The 18,324-nt window shown below is 33.7% G+C and overlaps 4 protein-coding genes across 5 annotated transcripts; 2 read left to right on the forward strand and 2 right to left on the reverse strand.

Annotated features, from left to right (window-relative positions):
* The first annotated feature begins 316 nt into the window (after nucleotides 1–316).
* On the forward strand, nucleotides 317–2,012 carry LOC104770150 (ADP-glucose phosphorylase). The gene is made up of 3 exons (XM_010494521.3): nucleotides 317–1,027; nucleotides 1,122–1,412; nucleotides 1,503–2,012. The coding sequence occupies exons 1-3, from the start codon at nucleotides 530–532 to the stop codon at nucleotides 1,758–1,760; spliced, it is 1,047 nt and encodes a 348-aa protein (XP_010492823.1). The 5' UTR covers nucleotides 317–529; the 3' UTR covers nucleotides 1,761–2,012.
* Nucleotides 2,013–2,952: 940 nt separating this feature from the next.
* LOC104770151 (NADPH-dependent aldehyde reductase-like protein, chloroplastic) lies at nucleotides 2,953–4,040 on the forward strand. Its single transcript, XM_010494522.3, has 2 exons — nucleotides 2,953–3,446; nucleotides 3,543–4,040. The coding sequence occupies exons 1-2, from the start codon at nucleotides 3,067–3,069 to the stop codon at nucleotides 3,952–3,954; spliced, it is 792 nt and encodes a 263-aa protein (XP_010492824.1). The 5' UTR covers nucleotides 2,953–3,066; the 3' UTR covers nucleotides 3,955–4,040.
* Nucleotides 4,023–5,724, reverse strand: LOC104772342 (glucan endo-1,3-beta-glucosidase 8). The gene is made up of 2 exons (XM_087506201.1): nucleotides 5,320–5,724; nucleotides 4,023–5,249 (listed from the first exon to the last, which is right to left on the reverse strand). The coding sequence occupies exons 1-2, from the start codon at nucleotides 5,667–5,669 to the stop codon at nucleotides 4,124–4,126; spliced, it is 1,476 nt and encodes a 491-aa protein (XP_087362327.1). The 5' UTR covers nucleotides 5,670–5,724; the 3' UTR covers nucleotides 4,023–4,123.
* Nucleotides 5,725–10,760: 5,036 nt separating this feature from the next.
* Nucleotides 10,761–17,833, reverse strand: LOC104772343 (uncharacterized). 2 transcript variants are annotated; one of them, XM_087506200.1, is made up of 16 exons: nucleotides 16,457–17,833; nucleotides 15,853–15,984; nucleotides 15,446–15,583; nucleotides 14,948–14,998; nucleotides 14,678–14,767; nucleotides 14,440–14,586; nucleotides 14,256–14,360; nucleotides 14,018–14,071; nucleotides 13,271–13,933; nucleotides 12,852–13,013; nucleotides 12,572–12,707; nucleotides 12,200–12,321; nucleotides 11,630–11,893; nucleotides 11,424–11,558; nucleotides 11,138–11,322; nucleotides 10,761–11,041 (listed from the first exon to the last, which is right to left on the reverse strand). In XM_087506200.1, the coding sequence occupies exons 1-16, from the start codon at nucleotides 16,547–16,549 to the stop codon at nucleotides 10,975–10,977; spliced, it is 2,544 nt and encodes an 847-aa protein (XP_087362326.1). In that variant the 5' UTR covers nucleotides 16,550–17,833; the 3' UTR covers nucleotides 10,761–10,974. The 2 variants fall into 2 exon arrangements, with proteins under 2 accessions (XP_087362326.1, XP_087362325.1); XM_087506199.1 differs by having other exon boundaries at nucleotides 13,271–14,071; nucleotides 16,457–16,832.
* Between the last annotated feature and the right edge of the window lie 491 nt (nucleotides 17,834–18,324).

An 18,324-nucleotide genomic window follows, 5' to 3' on the forward strand; every position in this document is an offset into this window, starting at 1 on the left:
TATGTGATAGTAATTAAAAAAATCTGATAGTTTTGGATCCATATTTGTTTCGACCGTTTTGTATGATGGATTAGATTTGTATGCCATAGTAACTAAAAATATGATAATTATGAATTGATATTTGTTTCGTTTGTATTACTGACTAGATATTTTTGTTTTCGACTTATATGATAGTTTTTGAATTATAGTTGTTTCAACTGTTTTGTATTACCGATTAAATTTTTAATTTTCAATCTGATAGTTTTTGATTTAATTTTCAATTTTTGAATTTACCGATTATATGTGTCATTTTCTGCCAAACACGCCTTAACCGAATATACGAGTTCGGTTCGGCGTTCGCTTTGGATTGCACCGATAAATCCGATTTGGAATATCTTCGAAACCATTATTAGGTTTGAATTCGTCCTTAAAACCATTGGTTCCGGTTTAATTAAACCGGGATCACCCATTCCTAAATTTCCGTCCAACGCCAACGGTAACGAAATCGCACAAGTGTCGACGCTACAGATCACACAACAGAAAGAGAAAAATGACGTCACCGAGTCACACCCCAAATCGCGGCGGCGAATCGGTCGAGACTCAGTCTCCTGAGCTCAGGAAAGATCCGGTGACTAACCGCTGGGTAATATTCTCTCCCGCCAGAGCCAAGAGACCGACCGATTTCAAATCCAAATCTCCCAACAACCCTAACCCCAAACCTACCTCGTGCCCCTTTTGCATCGGCCGTGAGCAAGAGTGTGCTCCGGAGATATTTCGTGTGCCGGATCATGACCCGAATTGGAAACTCCGGGTCATCGAGAACCTGTACCCGGCTCTAAGCAGGAATCTCGAGACCCAATCGACGCTTCCCGAGACGGCTACGACTCGGACTATACCCGGATTTGGATTCCATGACGTGGTAATCGAATCTCCTGTTCACTCGATCGAGCTCTCCGATTTAGATCCGGTTTGTATCGGCGATGTCTTGATCTCGTATAAGAAGAGGATCCAACAGATCACTCAACATGATCCCATCAATTACATTCAGGTAAAGAAACTAGTTTCCATAGATCGATTCCATCAATGTATTATCAATGCTTTTGTGCTAAGTGTCTTTTGGGTTGCTTACATTTGTAAAAAAGGTATTCAAGAACCATGGTGCGTCAGCTGGAGCATCAATGAGTCACTCCCACAGTCAGATTATGGCTTTACCAGTTGTTCCTCCAACAGTTTCTTCACGCCTTGATGGTACTAAGGAATATTTCAACGAGACTGGGAAATGTTGTCTCTGTGAAGCTAAATCAAAACACTTTGTGATTGATGAGTCGTCTCATTTTGTTTCCGTTGCTCCTTTTGCTGCTACGTATCCTTTTGAGGTTTGGATTGTTCCCAAGGATCATTCTTCCCACTTCCATCATCTTGATGACGTTAAGGTTACCTTTTTACTCCTCTACTTAGTTCTATTTATGAACTGGTTAGATATATGCAAGTTCTTGGATAATCATTACCTTACTTATTTACAGGCTGTTGACCTTGGAGGACTTCTGAAACTCATGCTGCAGAAGATAGCTAAGCAACTTAACGATCCGCCGTATAATTATATGATCCACACTTCCCCTATCAAGGTCACAGAATCACAATTACCTTACACGCATTGGTTCTTACAGATTGTACCTCAGCTTTCTGGGGTTGGTGGGTTTGAGATTGGGACAGGGTGTTACATAAACCCAGTTTTCCCGGAGGATGTAGCAAAGGTTTTGCGGGAAGTTACCCTTACTTGAACCCCGGGTTTAAAATATGAGGAAAGTGATTAGTGTGGAGCTATGGGCTCAATGTGAAGGTCTTCAGAAAACACGATTCATCATTATATGGTTCCTCTGTTGAAGAGGAAGATGTTTCAGTTTGATTCAAATAACACTGCTGTAGACAATATATGTAGTTCTGTTGTAGAAGAATACTCTATACTCATCTTGTGTTCTTCTTTACTTCTAGTTCATATCATTGCAATAAGAAGTTCCTTTGATTCTCTCTTACTTCTCTTTTTGAAAGGTAATTTCAGGATTTTTTAACTCCTAAGTAAAGAATCTATTAAGGGTCTGCTTCTTATACTGCTTATGCCTTATGGTTTGGCTAATTTTGGGTTTTACTTTACTGTCTTTCTCTACAAACTTGTCTCTGATTGTCAGGCTAGACAAATATGACATCTCCTAACTTACAGAAAGCTTTGAATTTGTGCCTAAAACACGCGCAGATAATACCGGCCTCAATGCAATGGAGATCACAGCTTCTCTGTACACTGGACATGGATCCGGAAACCCAAAATTCGGCGTCGATTCAGAGGAAGGTGTTTGTAAAGACGTCTCAGATACAAAAGTATGGGATCTTTATTCCACCAAGTAAGTTCTCTTTTTGTCACTCTGCAATGAAATCTCTCTGTTGTACTACATTCCTTTGATTAAGAAGCCAAGTCTGTGTGCTCTTAAGAAGCTAACATGTCTCTTCTATAACGTCATTTAAGATCAAAGAACAGTAAATTAATATTCCATTTTTTTGCACATGCCAAACTGATTATCCATTGGCTTTAATCTTCTGTACCATTTGGTTGGTCTCAACAAGACAAACCCGATGCTTACATTGTTGAATGTATACAATATGTGACTAACTGTAATGTTTGTAAATGGCAGATTATAATGGCCAAACTAGCTGGTGGGCCAAGGGGAGAAGCGGTTGCAGCTGCTGGTGCAGGCATGGACGAAGACTAAGCTCTTATAACAAACAGCTCTTACCCAAACTCACTCTCTTCTTCTATAACTTATTTTTTCTTAATCTTTCATAGAAAAATTTGGTAGCAACAAACACACCCTACTTGTCTTTCCTCTGCCTGTGGAGTGGTTCCTTGCAAGTTGCAACATTAAAATTGAAATTGAAAAGTTGTGATGACAACAACATTGACAAGTTTAAAGTTGTTTTTTAGACAAAACCTGAAACGACACCGTGCAATGTTCCACAGTCAAACAGAGTACACTCACACACAGTCAACGAAAGAGCTGAGTCAAATTTTGTGTTTGACCAATTTGGTTCCTCATCATGGCTGCAGCTTCGTCAGTTCCCTCTCTCGCCGACCGAGTCGCGATAGTCACCGGTTCATCTCGTGGTATTGGCCGAGCCGTAGCCATACACCTCGCTGAACTCGGCGCCAAGATAGTCATCAACTACACCACCAGATCCACTGAGGCCGATCAGGTCGCCGCCGAAATCAACTCATCCGCCGGCGCCAGTTCGGAACCAATAGCCGTCGTGTTCCGCACCGATATATCAGAGCCGAGCCAGGTCGAGTCTCTCTTCGACGCAGCGGAGAAAGCCTTTAACTCGCCGGTTCAAATCCTAGTTAACTCAGCTGGAATCCTCGATCCAAATTACCCTACCATCGCCAACACTCCAGTTGAAGTTTTCGATCGCATCTTCAAGTAATCAAGAAACATTATTATAAATGATCTTGCTTAAGAATCAAGAATCAAAAATTGAGTGATTCTTGAAACTGTTTCTGTTTGTTCACTGTTCAGGGTGAACACTAGAGGATCATTCTTGTGCTGTAAAGAAGCTGCAAAAAGGCTAAAACGTGGAGGTGGTGGGAGGATTATACTGGTAACGTCTTCATTAACCGAGGCTCTGATCCCAGGGCAAGGAGCTTACACAGCATCAAAAGCAGCTGTGGAGACAATGGTGAAGATTCTTGCTACGGAACTTAAAGGTTCAGGAATCACTGCAAACTGTGTTTCTCCAGGGCCTGTTGCGACTGAGATGTTCTTTGATGGGAAGAGCGAGGAGACGGTGAGGTACATCATTGATAATAGTCCTTTTGGTAGGCTTGGTGAGACTAAAGACATTGCTTCTGTTGTTGGTTTCTTAGCTAGTGATGGTGGTGAGTGGATCAATGGACAAGTTATTGTTGCTAATGGTGCTTTCCTCAAATGAAACAATGTTTATGATTCTGAAACTAAAAGTATCGAAACTGTGTTCTGTTTCTTCAGTTGCTAGTGATCTAATTCAATCTTTTTTTATTTGATGGTGACTCAAGAATCAGCAATATACAAAAAAATGTATAAACAATGCCAAAACTAACCAATAAGCAAAACCGGAAAGCTCATAGTGCCAACAACATACTCACCAGACCGACCCCAATAATAGAACCAAACCTATGGTTATTATGATCACTATGTCCTGATGTTGGATCACCGATTTGAATAGGGAAATTACATTGTTCTCGAGAAATATTGTGGGTAGTGATTATGGCAAGTCCCTCAAAGTCACACGCCTCTGCCTTCTGATCATGTACCTGAAAATACATATTGAACGCATAGGAAGCGTTGCCGACCTCATCAAGATTACCACAAGATGTACCATACCCCAAAGCGGTGCAGTCAGAGAAAGTACACGCGTAGTTTACATTATCCCCAAGCTGGTTAGTACTGTTACTAAAAGTGTGGGCATTAGGGTTTAACATACACCATTGGTTTTGCAAATACTGAACACTTTGAGCTCCATTCAACATCTTCTTTTGACCTTCCCCTGACAAATCCGCCGGAAACTTCGGTTGACCATCGTATTTGAATATCCCCCAGTGACGTTCAAAGTTACCAGGAGCTATACTCTTTGCATCTTCATCGATGAACCCGAAAAGATAAACTTCGATGTAACCGGGACGCATAGGTGTTCCTTTGTTGCCTGCTAGCTTCGGAAGCAGACCTGAGTAGAACCGTTCCGCGTTTGGGATATTAGCGTTCTTGTCACCATCCGTTGGCCAACCAACTTCTCCGACTATAACCGTCATGTCTCCATGACCTAAAGCTCTAAGCGAAGCCAAGAGGGTATCGAAATTAGCATCAAAGACGTTTGTGTAGATAACGCCATTATCACTAACGGTGTTTTGACCGTTGAAGAAGGCGTAGTCGAAAGGGAAGTCGCTGCTGAGGTAAAGACTTAGGAAAGGGTAAATGTTGACAGTGAAAGGAGCTTTGTTATGAGCTAAAAAGTTGACTATGAGTTTCATCTCTTCATAGATGTCTTGACGGAAACTTCCTGCGGAAGGAACTGGATTCTCCGGTGGAGAGTTGTAGACGTCAGCGTTTAAAGGTACAGTGGCTTTGATGAAATCTCCAACTCCGGCTTCGTTTAATGCTTTTTGGATGTGGAAGAGTGCTGGATACGTTAGGTTTATGAATGATCCATTGTAAGCTGTTAAAAAGGGTTCATTCCCAACGGCGACGTATCTGCAAAGAAACTAAGTTTTTAGTATCCAAAAACTAATGAATCTTTTGATTTGAGGTCAAAGTTGTTTACTTGATTTTAACGTCGTCGTTGAAACGAGTGATGTTTCTTCGAACCCAATCTTTAGCTCTGTTATAGCTTCCCATGGCTTTGAGCTGATCGTTAGGGATCGCAACCATAACTTCGATGCCGGAGCCAGCAAGAGCTACCATGGTGTTTGTGTCGGCATCGAAAAGCTTAACTTTTTTAACGTTGTTGTCTTTTAACATCTGTACCACCGTCTTTGGAGGGAGCTGGTGAGTTGCCATCGTACCCCAGTTTACTCCCAAGGCGAATACGTCGCGGGAGTTTAAATATACGGTGGAGATGGTGATGTAGAGGGAGATGATGGCGGTGGTTCTCTGTTTCCGTCGGTTACTCATTTTGGGTTTACTCTGTTTTTGGCGAAGATCAATAGAGTATAGAATAATGATTGTAATAAATGTGGATCTGTGGAGGTCATATGATATGATGTTCCTTAATCTAATGTATATATTTCTTTGGTCGGTCTTTTGAGAGAAGTGTTATTTTAATTTTTCAGCGAAACGCAAAGTGTATTGCTTGGAGTCTAAGGGATTGGCACGCGAAACAGCGAAACGCGCCGTTTTTAAGGTAAAAATTCCAATAGCGACACACTCCACGTGCTTGATAATGGCTAAATTTCACCGATCCGCTAAACAAGCCCCATACTCATATGGTCACAACATAACTCGTTTTATTTTTCGATTTTATTAAATTGACGTTGCATAATCTTAAGGTACATGCACACTTCTGAATTTACTTTCCTTTTCTCAGAATATTCTTAATATGAATCCAAACTTGACAAAAAGGTTTTGGTTAATACATGTCGTCATACTCAAATTATTATATATCTTCTTTGATTAGTCTTCAATCAAATTATTTAGAAAAGTCTTGGCCAAATTCCCTTTATCATAAAAAGAATTCGTGAGGAGAAGGGTGAACAGCAGCGTCAGAACCAAACAAAAAAAACCAAACCAGCAAAACAGCAGCGTCCGAACCCCACAATCAAAAAGCAAAAACCAACACAATATAATAATACCAAAATTAGCAGTTGAGGAAAAACCAACAAAAAATAATAATTGTTTTATATTATTATAATATTAATTCTATATTAATTGTAAAAATGATTTGTTCATCTTTATGAGTAAACATGTATTTGTCTGTAAAAGACAATATATAACTATTTCTTATGATAATGCAAATTTTGTTCAAATGATGCAGTATCATGGAATTTAGATGAACTTACATATGAAAACTACATTTATAAATTTGAGAAACTGACCTTACAGATCAGATATTGGAATAAAGGAGATTAAGGCAGTTTTACATCTATAGTTGCATTTTATTTAAAATAGTTATGATTTACTATGTGGCCTTAAACGTCTTAATGACTTGACCCAAAAAAATACCATCTAAATGATCATGTTATATATTTGTTTTCTGTAAATTTTGTTCATATTCATTTTAGTGAAAATATACCAGTTTGACACAAATTTGGTAATTAATTGCTAGACTAACACTCTATCCTATCCAATAACTAGAATGACACAAATTTTAGATAAAAAGACTAAAAACCCAGAATTTTGTTTTTTTATTTTTTTTTGGAAAAAAACGAAAAACCAAAAAATATAATAGTATTTGGTATTTTGATTTAAAAATATGATTAATGAAAAATAAAAATGTTTAAAAATATGATGTTTTGTATTTTTAATATAATTTATAAAAATAAAATATGATTTAAAATATAATTTATAAAAAATATTCAAAATTTTGTTTATAAAAATATTATGTATAAAGATATGATTTAAAAATATGAAGTTTAAGATGATATAGTTTAAATAAGTTTTATAAAAAATATAATGCATGAAATTATAACTAAAAATAATGTATATAAAAATATAAAAATAATTTTATGAAAATATAATATAAATATATAAAAATAGGATTTAAAAGTATGATGTTAATTTTTTAATATGATTTATGAAAATAAAAATGTATAAAATATGCTTTAAATATATGAGTTTAAAAATATTATTCATAATATGATTTATAAAAAATATAATTAATAAAAATATGACTGAAAAAATATAACTTAAAATAAATCTGTTGTCAATATATTTACATTTTACAGCTAATAAATCTGTTATCAAACACCAGATTTTTGGAAGCAAACAAGAAAACTGTCATAACTTAAACAAATCTGCCATAACATATGATATTCACATAGGTCATTTTAGCAATATTTTTAAAATGTTATAAATCTGTTATCAAACGACAGATTTTTGTTTAAATTTAAAAATCTGTCGTAACTTAAAACAAATCTGTTATCACTAGAGGTTAACCAAGTAATTATTTATCTGTGAAAAAATCTGTCATGTTACGATAGATTTTTAAACAAGAAAATAAATCTGAAATAACTGTGGAAAATAAATCTGCCAAATATTATATCAAATCTGTCATATATTGTGAAAGTCTGTGGTGTCTTTATAAATAATTCTGTCATAAAAAATAAATCTGTCATCAATTATAAATCTGTCATAACTGTAATTAAAAAATCGGTCATCCAAAATAAGTCTCATAAAAAATATGTCATACAAAAGTTAAACCGGTTGTGCAAAAACAATTCTGTCATACACAAATTAATCTGTCACAACTACTCCGGCAGACTTTTGAAAATATTTTGATTTTTTTAAAAAAATTCTGGGAGGGTAAATTTGACTTTATTTTTTTTCCTAACAAAGTAAACAAGGGTATTTTAGGCAAAAAAATAACTTATCTAACCCTTACATTTTATAAGTTACTTTAGTAATTAACCTCCTAATTTGGGTCAATCTAGTTTTTTTCCCTTCATTTTATTCCATAATTACCATTATCCTGTTTATTTTGTCTTGTTTATCTCATTCTTCAAATTAATACATACTCAATCAAGGTACTTTCACGCCGTTAAACTGAATATATAAAAGCATGTTCATTAGTAAATCTCTCATAAAGAGACTCATTAACAAAGACATTAAAAATAGTCAAAAAAAATAAGAGAAAGAGTTTCTCGTTTGAAAAGTTCGTGAAATATCTGAGTGACACTTGTCTTTACCAGATAATTCAATATATTTTAAATTAAATATTATGATTTATATATTTACCTGATTCAAAATAGTTCATTGCTATAAACTGAAAAAAAAAAGTTGTGTATCACACACAAGTAACATTTAGTGATGACTCAAATTAGAATCTGTTTGAAACGTCCAAAAAAACTTGAACATATCTCTTTGAAAGTCTGTACTAGTGGTATCAAAAAATAATTTTGTCTCATTATAAATATTGTTTTACAAAAACGAAAAAAATTCTGTTATTAAATTCACTAATACAGTTTTAAGCTTATTTTTCTAAGTAAACACCTAAAATTATATTCCCTATGTTCTTTCTTAGATATTTTTTAAAACTTATTTTTTGTTCTAAAATAGATGATTTTTCACAATTCTATGCAAAATTAATTAGGTATTTCCTCTTGCCGGTTTTTTTTTACTTAGCGTTAAAGGTTTTCTCACACATATTAAAAAAATTATTAAATTTTTTGTTTTGCGTCTTATTAATATATTTTATAATTTTTTCATTGGTCAAAACTTTAAAATAATAGGGATAAAATTGAAATATTCACTAAACATCTGCATCAAACATCTAAATGACAACTATTACGAAACAAAATTTTAAGTCCTATAACGACAACTAAATTAAAATGGAAGGAATATTAGTTTTAACAATTTATATTATGCATATTGTTTTCTCATTGGTTGAATTATGAGTAAGTAGATATTAAATGATTTTTGTTTGAAAATAAAAAAAAATTAAATGATATTTTAATTTGTATGTACAACTTTAAAATAATCATCTTATTATATAAACCTTATTTTCAAAGTTAGTAATTCATATAATCGTGACATGTGTCAAGTATATCGATAATATTTTGATATGTGTGAAAATAAATTTTATTTAATAATTATAGGAAAATTAAAAATCCTAAAACTAGGATTACAATTAATATTTTTGAAAATCATATAAAACCAAAAGTAATCTATAGGAAATTTATCTATTAAGTTAATAATTTCAATAGGAAAATATGTGCAATTAATAAAGAAAATATTTGCAATTTATATTTGCATTTATTATTTATTGTAATCATATAGTAAAAAGAAATTTATACAGAAAAGTGATTAAAGTATAAAAATGTTTAATGTGTTAAAATTAGTGATTAACATAATATAAGAAACAAAATAAGAAATTAATGTAATTTTTTAAAGTTTTTCAATCGGTGAATGATTTGATAGCATATTTAATATTATGTTATTATATAAACATTGGTTTTCAAAGTTAATAACTCAAGTGATCGCGACACATGTCAATTTTAACAATTAAAGATTTTGTGATGTGTTATATACAAGAAACTTTGTTTTAACATATTTGTAAATTATAAAAAATTAAAAATTTAAACAATTTAATAAATATAAAAGATAGTTCATATATGTATATAAAAAATAATACTAATTCTAATTTTAATTTTAACAATTAAAGATTTTGTTATGTGTTATATACAAGAAACTTTGTTTTAACATATTTGTAAATTATAAAAAATTAAAACTTTAAACAATTTAATAAATATAAAAGATAGTTCATATATGTATATAAAAATAATACTAATTCTAATTTTAAATTATTAATTCTATAAGAAAAAGAATTAAGAATTATACAATATATTAATATAATACCATAATGAAATAAGTAATACTGTCAGTTATTAATCCTAAAAGAAAAAAGGATTGTAGATACTAACCTTTACATAAACAAATAATTTTTCTCATAATAACATTTTTGAATTTCTGATTAATTAATGATAATGTTAATATAGTTTTATTTAAAATTAGTTGGACAAGTAGTAAAACTATTACGTATGAAACTAATATTTTTGAGATATTGTTACTTTTTTAAATATGAGATAAAATTAGTTTTCAGTTTTTTCTTTGAGAGTTATGTTTTATTAATTTTTAGTTTTTAAAAAAATATTAAGTAAGATATAAATTTGATACAATGCACCCTTTTTTATATGAAAATTATGTTACTCATTAGGATTGAGTTCATAGAATTAAAATCTAATTTTATTATCATATAATAGACAAAGAAATTTTATTGCAAGATGGGGTGTGTGAACTCTAAATTCGGTTTTAAGAAATCAAATAAAATAAAATAAATATTTTGAATACAACTAAAAATTTCATTATTTTTTTTATAGTATAAAGGGAGAGAGTAAGGATTACACCAGAAATTTTATTTAAAATTCCTTATGTCAAAAAAGTATTTTTTTTTGAAAACAGAACGAAGTCAATAATTATTATAAATGTAGGAAGTAATTAACTTTTAAGGCCAACAATTTTTGTAATTTACAGACTGAGGGGAAAAAATGCTAGATTAACGATTATTTTTACTAATTTTCGTTGAAATATTCGGCTTTTAGGAATCTGCGAAGAGACTCTGGTTTTAGTTGAGAGCCATCAACGAAGAATTCAAACTTTGAAACTAAAAGTAATTACTGTAGTAATTTATTGCAAAGAAGACTACAAATAGTGAGGCAGGAAACAGCACTTCGCTCAAGAGTATATAACATACATATTCTCTATTCTATACGGCGAGTTCATCTTCAAGATAACTGTATTCAAACGTGAACTCGTTTTTGATCCTCTGACACCTACACAGACATAAGAGAGAAAGCATTACACGATTATCATCTCTGATGACAACAACAAAAACAATAGATGATCAGAAAACATGAATCAGATCATACCATCCTCCCTCTTGATTCTCATCTTTGGGGGTTTGGAAATCGAAATAAACATAAGCTCCTTGCTCATACTCATCGGTTGCAATCTTCGGCTCTTTATGTCTCTGAAACCAAGTGTTGAACTTTCTGTGGTATCTCCACGACTGTTTCTTCAGCTCTTTTGCAGCTAGATATTGCTGATATGAGTTCTAAACAAACCCAGGGAAAAGAAAAAAGCCGTTAAGGCTGTGCTGTGAGGAAAAGAAGATACATGATAAGAGCATGGAACAGAGCGTTGAGATTTTGGTACCTGCTGATAGTAAAACGCAAAGAACAAAGTATCCGTCCCATAAGCGTCGCTGCCTAAACGTTCCCAGAGCACAGGGTTGTTTATTATTGGTGCTTGTGTTTGGGGAAATGTTGAAGGTGTGATTGCTGGGTTCCTCTGTTCAAAATCATAGGGAATATGAAATTTAAGCGGATATTAATAAGCAGAATTCAGAAGAAATGGTGTACCGGAGTATAGGGTCTAGGACGTTCTGAATCTGCGGGTTGAGGACGTTTATGGAAAGCAGCTTCAAGCATATGGAGATTGTGCATTTGATCATGCATTGGCCCTAAAGCTGAAGGGTCACCAATGGCTCCTAATTCAGAGTTACTCCTCCGACCAATGACCCCAAGGCTACTTGAAGATTGACCCGGTTGTATGGGTTGTCCAGGAGAGAAATCGGGACCGCTAGATACCTGTACTGGATCCAACATGTAGCTGGGCATTCCCGACTGAAGATAAAACAGAGAAAAAAAAAACAAAGTAGGTAGGATAAGAGGCCATACTTAATTATTTGCTTGGTTAACTAGAATACAGCTATTATTATGTGTATTCCATAGACCACATTGACAATTGAGTGCATATGTGAAGTTTAAGTGAAGGAATGACACATCAAAACACTCACCAACACCAACAAAGACAGAATAATTTTACTCAATTTTTTGTTACCAAACTATCTGATGGAAAGCATATATATCATATATGTCAAAGAGATACTAACGACTAGTAAAGGTGAGCACAGATATATTCATGCATACCGGGGTATCAAATAGGACTTTAGAATCATCCTCATTTGGAATTGTTTTTGATGCTGTTATGGAAGTTGCATCATCAGGTAAGTTTTGCTGCGGTTGATCATCATTTCTTGGATGGTCTACATCTGTACAAACATCAAGAACAGGTCCCTTATATTGCGAATATTTTTCATCTGTATTATCAAAACTCGAATCTAACAACTATAAGATTTAAAAGTAACTGCCACTATGTGTAGAACTCGTTCACAAAGTGGTTTAACTTCACAATAGAATGACTATCAATAATATAAATCTTATGTTACTATAAATGTTAGCTTCTAAAACCTGAAATAGTGTCTATACACAGTCATACCATAATTCAGACGGTGAATTTACCTGCAACAGAAGACTGGTGACCCAATTGTTGAGTCATTACATTTGACTGCTGCTGTAAGGAGGCAGAGTTCATGACATTAAAACCTGGTGCCTGAACTCCGATTCCCAAGCTTCCATGAGGAGAGATGGCAGAGCTCTGACAAACAGATTAGAGAAGATAATTTCTTATCATGATGGAAATGTTTTGAGTACTATTAAGCATGTGATTATTCCATACAATTCAAAATGAACGTGCTCAAGCCCTGGTAAGTACACACAACATACAAACAAAATATGCTACCTGCTGTAAGAGAGGATTTTGCTGTTGTGAAGAAAACTGCTTCTCGTTTCCTCCAGATAGAGAAGGCATGCCTAAGAGGTTACCATGGCCTTGCTGTACTTGCTGTAACCTCTGTAAAAATTTCTCTCTTTGATCGGGTGCTATTTCAGTTCTCCCACGGACCTAAAAGCCAAAAACATTTGCGTACTTAATAGAGAAAAAGAAGACAGTAGAAACTAACAAACAACATAACAGTAAACCTTAACCAAGCACAAGGGATGTATAGCCCTAGGCATACATCTTAGGATTATGTTAGAATGTAAACCCAATTCTACACAGAGTTCCACATTAACGGGTCCCACATTAAAAGAATCAGAAGTTGTTTCTCATATATATTCCAGAATACGAGAGAAACCAAGTACCAACTTAAATACACGCACCGTTTCATTCTGATTCTGAAAGGGACTACCAGGCCTCCACTGCGAACCAGATACAATAGATGGTGAAAAAGCTCTACCAATACTAGCCGCAACATCACCAGGGTTACTATCAGAGACAGTTCCCTCATTAACCTTCACAGTTGGTGGCAATACCATTTTGCTCAGTGGAGAAGTTAGAGGTTGGATGTTGCTCTCAACTCCCATTATATTTCTCTTTGCAACCTCAGCAGCTGAAGTTGCACTAATGCGAGACCCATTAGCTGGAATTGGAGACGGAGGCTGGCTTGGTTGGGGCTGGTTGGGGATACTAACTCTCCCAATGCCCCTTAATGTAGCATCAGCAACAGATGAGGGTGGTTTACGAGAAAGCAAGGTTGCTGCGTCTTCTTCCTTGGCAGCCACAGGAGACAAACTTCCCATGCTTTCTGTGGAAATTTGAGCAGGAATAGAAGTTGACAAGGGAACTGATGCATTTGGAACATTACTAGGAGGCACGTTCAAACTTGGACGTCCCCCAGCAGGTGTTGATGGTGCTGAGTGAAGGCCTGCGCCATTCTTTGGGGGAGGGGTTCTCGGAACCGTCTCAGCGTTGCTATCTGGTAAAGACGTATCCTCTGTTTTATCTTGAGAAGTACTCTGATGATGAGTTGGCAAACTTATGCTCTGAAACAACGCAATAATAGAGAAACTTATTATAAAAAAAAAATAATAACAATAATTCAAGCAAAGTGATATACGAATACTTACCCGAACTTGAGATGCTGTTGCTGCCAAAGAACTCTTCATGCTCAAAGGAGTACCCTGAAACATGTAAGTCATGTTAGTTCTTAATCTATCGCTAGATGACTGGTAGTTACAGAGAAAATGTCATGAACACCAAATAGATTCCTGAATTTCTGCACTCTTTTCGCCAGACAGATACAGCATTTCCTATTTCCATAGAGAGGTGAAATTATGCAAATAGAGATATTGCAAAAAAAATCACCTTTACAAGGGGGCCAGCAGTAACTAGATCTTCAAGACCCTCCACCTCATCTAGTGGCAATGTGCTATAGAGCTCATCGACATCACTGAATTCGTCAAAATCATCCTAGATAAAGGAAAGTTAAACACAATCAAAGATAATATCAGCATACATGCAAATATTCCAGGTTATAGATATAACAGACCTGATTTCGTTCCACATAATCGTCCAGAAAATCTTTGACGTCATTTACTTGTTCTGGACTTAATTCATCATTGTCCAGAAGCCTCAAGATCAGTTCCAACTTTATTATGTGATCCTTGTGCCTTGTAATAGATGTCTCAAGATGAGTCTGAAAGAGGAAAACAAGCCAAATGACATGATTCACCACGAGAACAGAAATTAGAGCATTTGCATACCAATGCATATTTTTCAGATCTTACCAATCTGGGTGGTCTTGTCTTTCCTTTTTTGACAGATAGTCCTTCCAACTCAGCTTCAAAGCTATCAATCTGCGACTCAAGTTCACTCACCTATCAAAAGCAAGAAAATAAGTAATGATCAGCTACAGCACTGATTGAAGATGATCCACAAGGACCAAACTACCTAGAGTCCCTGGCATATCAAGTATCAACCATATTTCAAAAACACCATTAACATTACTAGGGTTCAAGATTCAATAAAGAAGGCAGGAACACGCCAAAACAACTTACCACATTGTTCAACCAATCCCTTGTCTCTGACTTTGCTTTTTCTTTTGGATCCTATAAAACATGAAGCTCACAAAATCAGTAGCCTGAATGCCAGAAAGAGTTTTCACTAATATATATAACCACCCAGGAACTCCCAAAAGATTTCACAAAACCAGAATGTTTTGCTAGAAACCTAATGCTGTGTTAGAAGAAAATATTGTTTATATCTAGAAAAATTTTCATTGATACTTCCTTGTCCAACATCTCACATAAACATGAGCAAAAAACAGCTTCCACTATACTGCTTATGTAAAAAGTTGACCGCAAGTATTTTGCTATATAATTGGCAGTCTGAACAATGCATGACAAATTTCCTTAATCAGATTCACATGAACAGTAGAAGCAAAGACTAAACAGATCTTCCCTAGCAATTATTTGGAGTTCGAACACTTCAATTTTATATAATTACTTATGGGAAAATGTAAATAATGCAGCGAAAAAGTGCAGAAAAATTCTTACAGTTTTAGGTTGCTGACCCAGTCCTTCCTTAGAGAAGGCTTTTGTCTTAGTCTCTTTCTCACAAATTTTAAACCTCTCCATCTCTTTCTCAATAAGCTTCCGAGCGTCAACCAGGGATTGCTCATATGACGCACTGACCTAAAAGTCAAATGACAGACATTCTCCTTAGTTTCAGTCTAATAAAACGAATGGATATTAAGATTCATACAGCCTATATGAAACCACCGGTGCAAAGAACCTTTACTAAAGATGTTCGGTTTGGTTATAACATGATAATATTGAAATCACCACAATGAATTTAGACAATAGAGATAACTAAACAAAGCCACAGCTAACGAATCGCAGATGCAATTTAAGAGAACAAAAGCGAGCCATGTAAGGCGTAGAAGATGGAGAAGAAGACTGACTTTTTTATCTTTGATCTCACTAGACTGAATCCAAGTCTTGATCTGGTCTCTGTAGCGCTGCAACTTCTTGATTTCCTTCTTCAAGTCCGCTTCAAACTTTTCCTTTTGGTTGACATTGTCTGTATCATATACCTGAAACACCAAAAAAGTCCGTGTTTTTTTTCCTCTGTCCAGTAAAAAACTTTTCTGCTTCGAAAACAAACATTCTGCTCACATTCCACTGCATAAAAAACAAACGGAGCTCGATATTGAGTTCCACTGGGAAAATTTTACCTCACAAAACAAACAAACAAATTGTTTATTAAATAACAACAAAACAAATCAAATTCGACCAATGCATAAAACAAAAATCGCATCCCAAATCTACACACAGTGATCTCAGCAAAACTCAATTCGATCAAGGGCCCAATGCATAAAGCAACAATCGCAATCCCTAATCTACTACACACAGTGATATCATCAAATTCAATTCTATATTAACACGCTGAAATGGTACTAACACAGTTCCTAAAACACGCGAATCTAAAAAGTTCAATTCTATACATCTTCCTGCATTATCGATTTAAACAATCAATAAAATTGAGGAAAAGAGAGGAAACGTTACCTTGTTCCAGATGCTGTCGAAAACATCGACACCTTCTTGAACCTTCTTAAGCACCCGATCTATCTCGCCTTGTAATTTCCGGCTCGCACCCATCACAGCCGAACCAGAGAAGAGACTTCAGAAAAAATAAAAAGGCTAATACGTCGGATTTTGGGTTTGGGGAAGTAGCGCTGACAGTATTTAGGGTTTTTTTTTTTCTTCGGATTTTATGAAAAAAATGAAAAATAGGGTTTCGCTTTCAGAGGTGGGGCGAGAGGAAGAAGAAGATGATGATGTGTAAACCAGATGATGAATGGATTTTTGATTGGATCGTTAAGTTTGATGATATATAACAAACAAAAAAAAAGATCAGAACGAGTTTGATTAAACGAGTTTCGAGTTCGACATTGACGGCCCAACTTTTTTATAAAGAGTACCGGGCTTTTTTTTTTCCACCGATTTGCCCCCTCGTTCTTTTATTACTTTCGGATTGATACCCTTATTTTTTTTGGTCAAGTTTTCTCAGATGAAAGTTTAATAAATTTATGGATATAAAATTCATTAAACAAAATAATGAAAGTGTTTATTTTTAGGTATGAAGAAAAAACATATAAAGGCAATTTATTTATAAATAGTTATGGAAGATTTGAATTATGGCGCGCATATTTCATGGTTATAATTTTCTCGTCTAACAGATTTTTAATGGTACTATTTAACCACTCATATTAAGTACGCTTCAGCTTTTTTCAACGAAACCACGATTTTTCTTTAACTTTTTCAAAAAAATAGACCTGTACTCAACATTTGTATTGGAGGTATATCCATTTACATAAAGAATCTGAATTTATATACTACCATTTAGTAATTCTTGTGACGATTTATATGTTTACTTAAATACTATTAATTAAATTCAAAACTACATAAAGAAATTAGTTAAAAATAAGTACAAAATATTTGAGTTATAGTGGTTAATTTTTCCATCTAACAAATTTAAAAGATATTATTTTACTGCTCAAATTTAAATAATAAATACTATTAGTATTTTCTATTACTATTCCAATTGATCTACAAACAAATTCAATTTAAAAATTTATCGAAAAAGTGAAATAAAACTCACTTACTCAATGATCAGTATTACCGCTTTATCTGAAAGAATTTTGAATTTAAATATACCTTATTAGTAAATTGTACCACTGCTATGAGATATTATTAATTAAGGCTATGAGATATTATCAAAAAAAATTTGAAGACTTCAACAAGATCACCAAAAATGAATAAGTGAAAGATTTTTAATGATCTATTAAAGAAATTATAAAGATTTTTTAGGATTGTTAGAGAGTATTTTATAGTTTTGTTGATTGTTTTCTAAAATCTTGTAAAATGCTCCGAACAATCTCTATATTTTTGTGATATTTTTCATGACTTTATTTTGTAAAGAAAGTGTATAAAAATCATGAACCAATAACATAATAATTGAATTCATTAATAATCCTAGGTTTTTTTGTTTTAATTGAATAACACAAAACTTTTAATGGCTTTATAAAAGTCTGAATTCAATAACCAAAGTTTTTAAAGATTTTAAATGATTTTTTAGAAATCACAAACTAATAACACTAAACTTTAACAGATTTTAACAAAATATTGGTCTAATAACAACATATTCTACATAACATTTAAAGTCTTTAAAACTCTATTCAAATCTCAAACCAATAACTCCCACTTACAAGTGTCATATCTTGCTAAAAACAAACACTAGTTTATCTGCAGCATATTAATTGACAAAAATAATTTGTATAATTTTTTTACTTGTCAGATATATCATATTCGTATCATTAATATTAATTTTTTCATTTAATATAGTCAAAATATATGTTCAAAATACAAAACAA

Source organism: Camelina sativa, chromosome 20, assembly GCF_030686135.1.
Source record: "Camelina sativa cultivar CO46 ecotype springtype chromosome 20, ASM3068613v1".
NCBI classification, from domain to species: domain Eukaryota; kingdom Viridiplantae; phylum Streptophyta; class Magnoliopsida; order Brassicales; family Brassicaceae; genus Camelina; species Camelina sativa.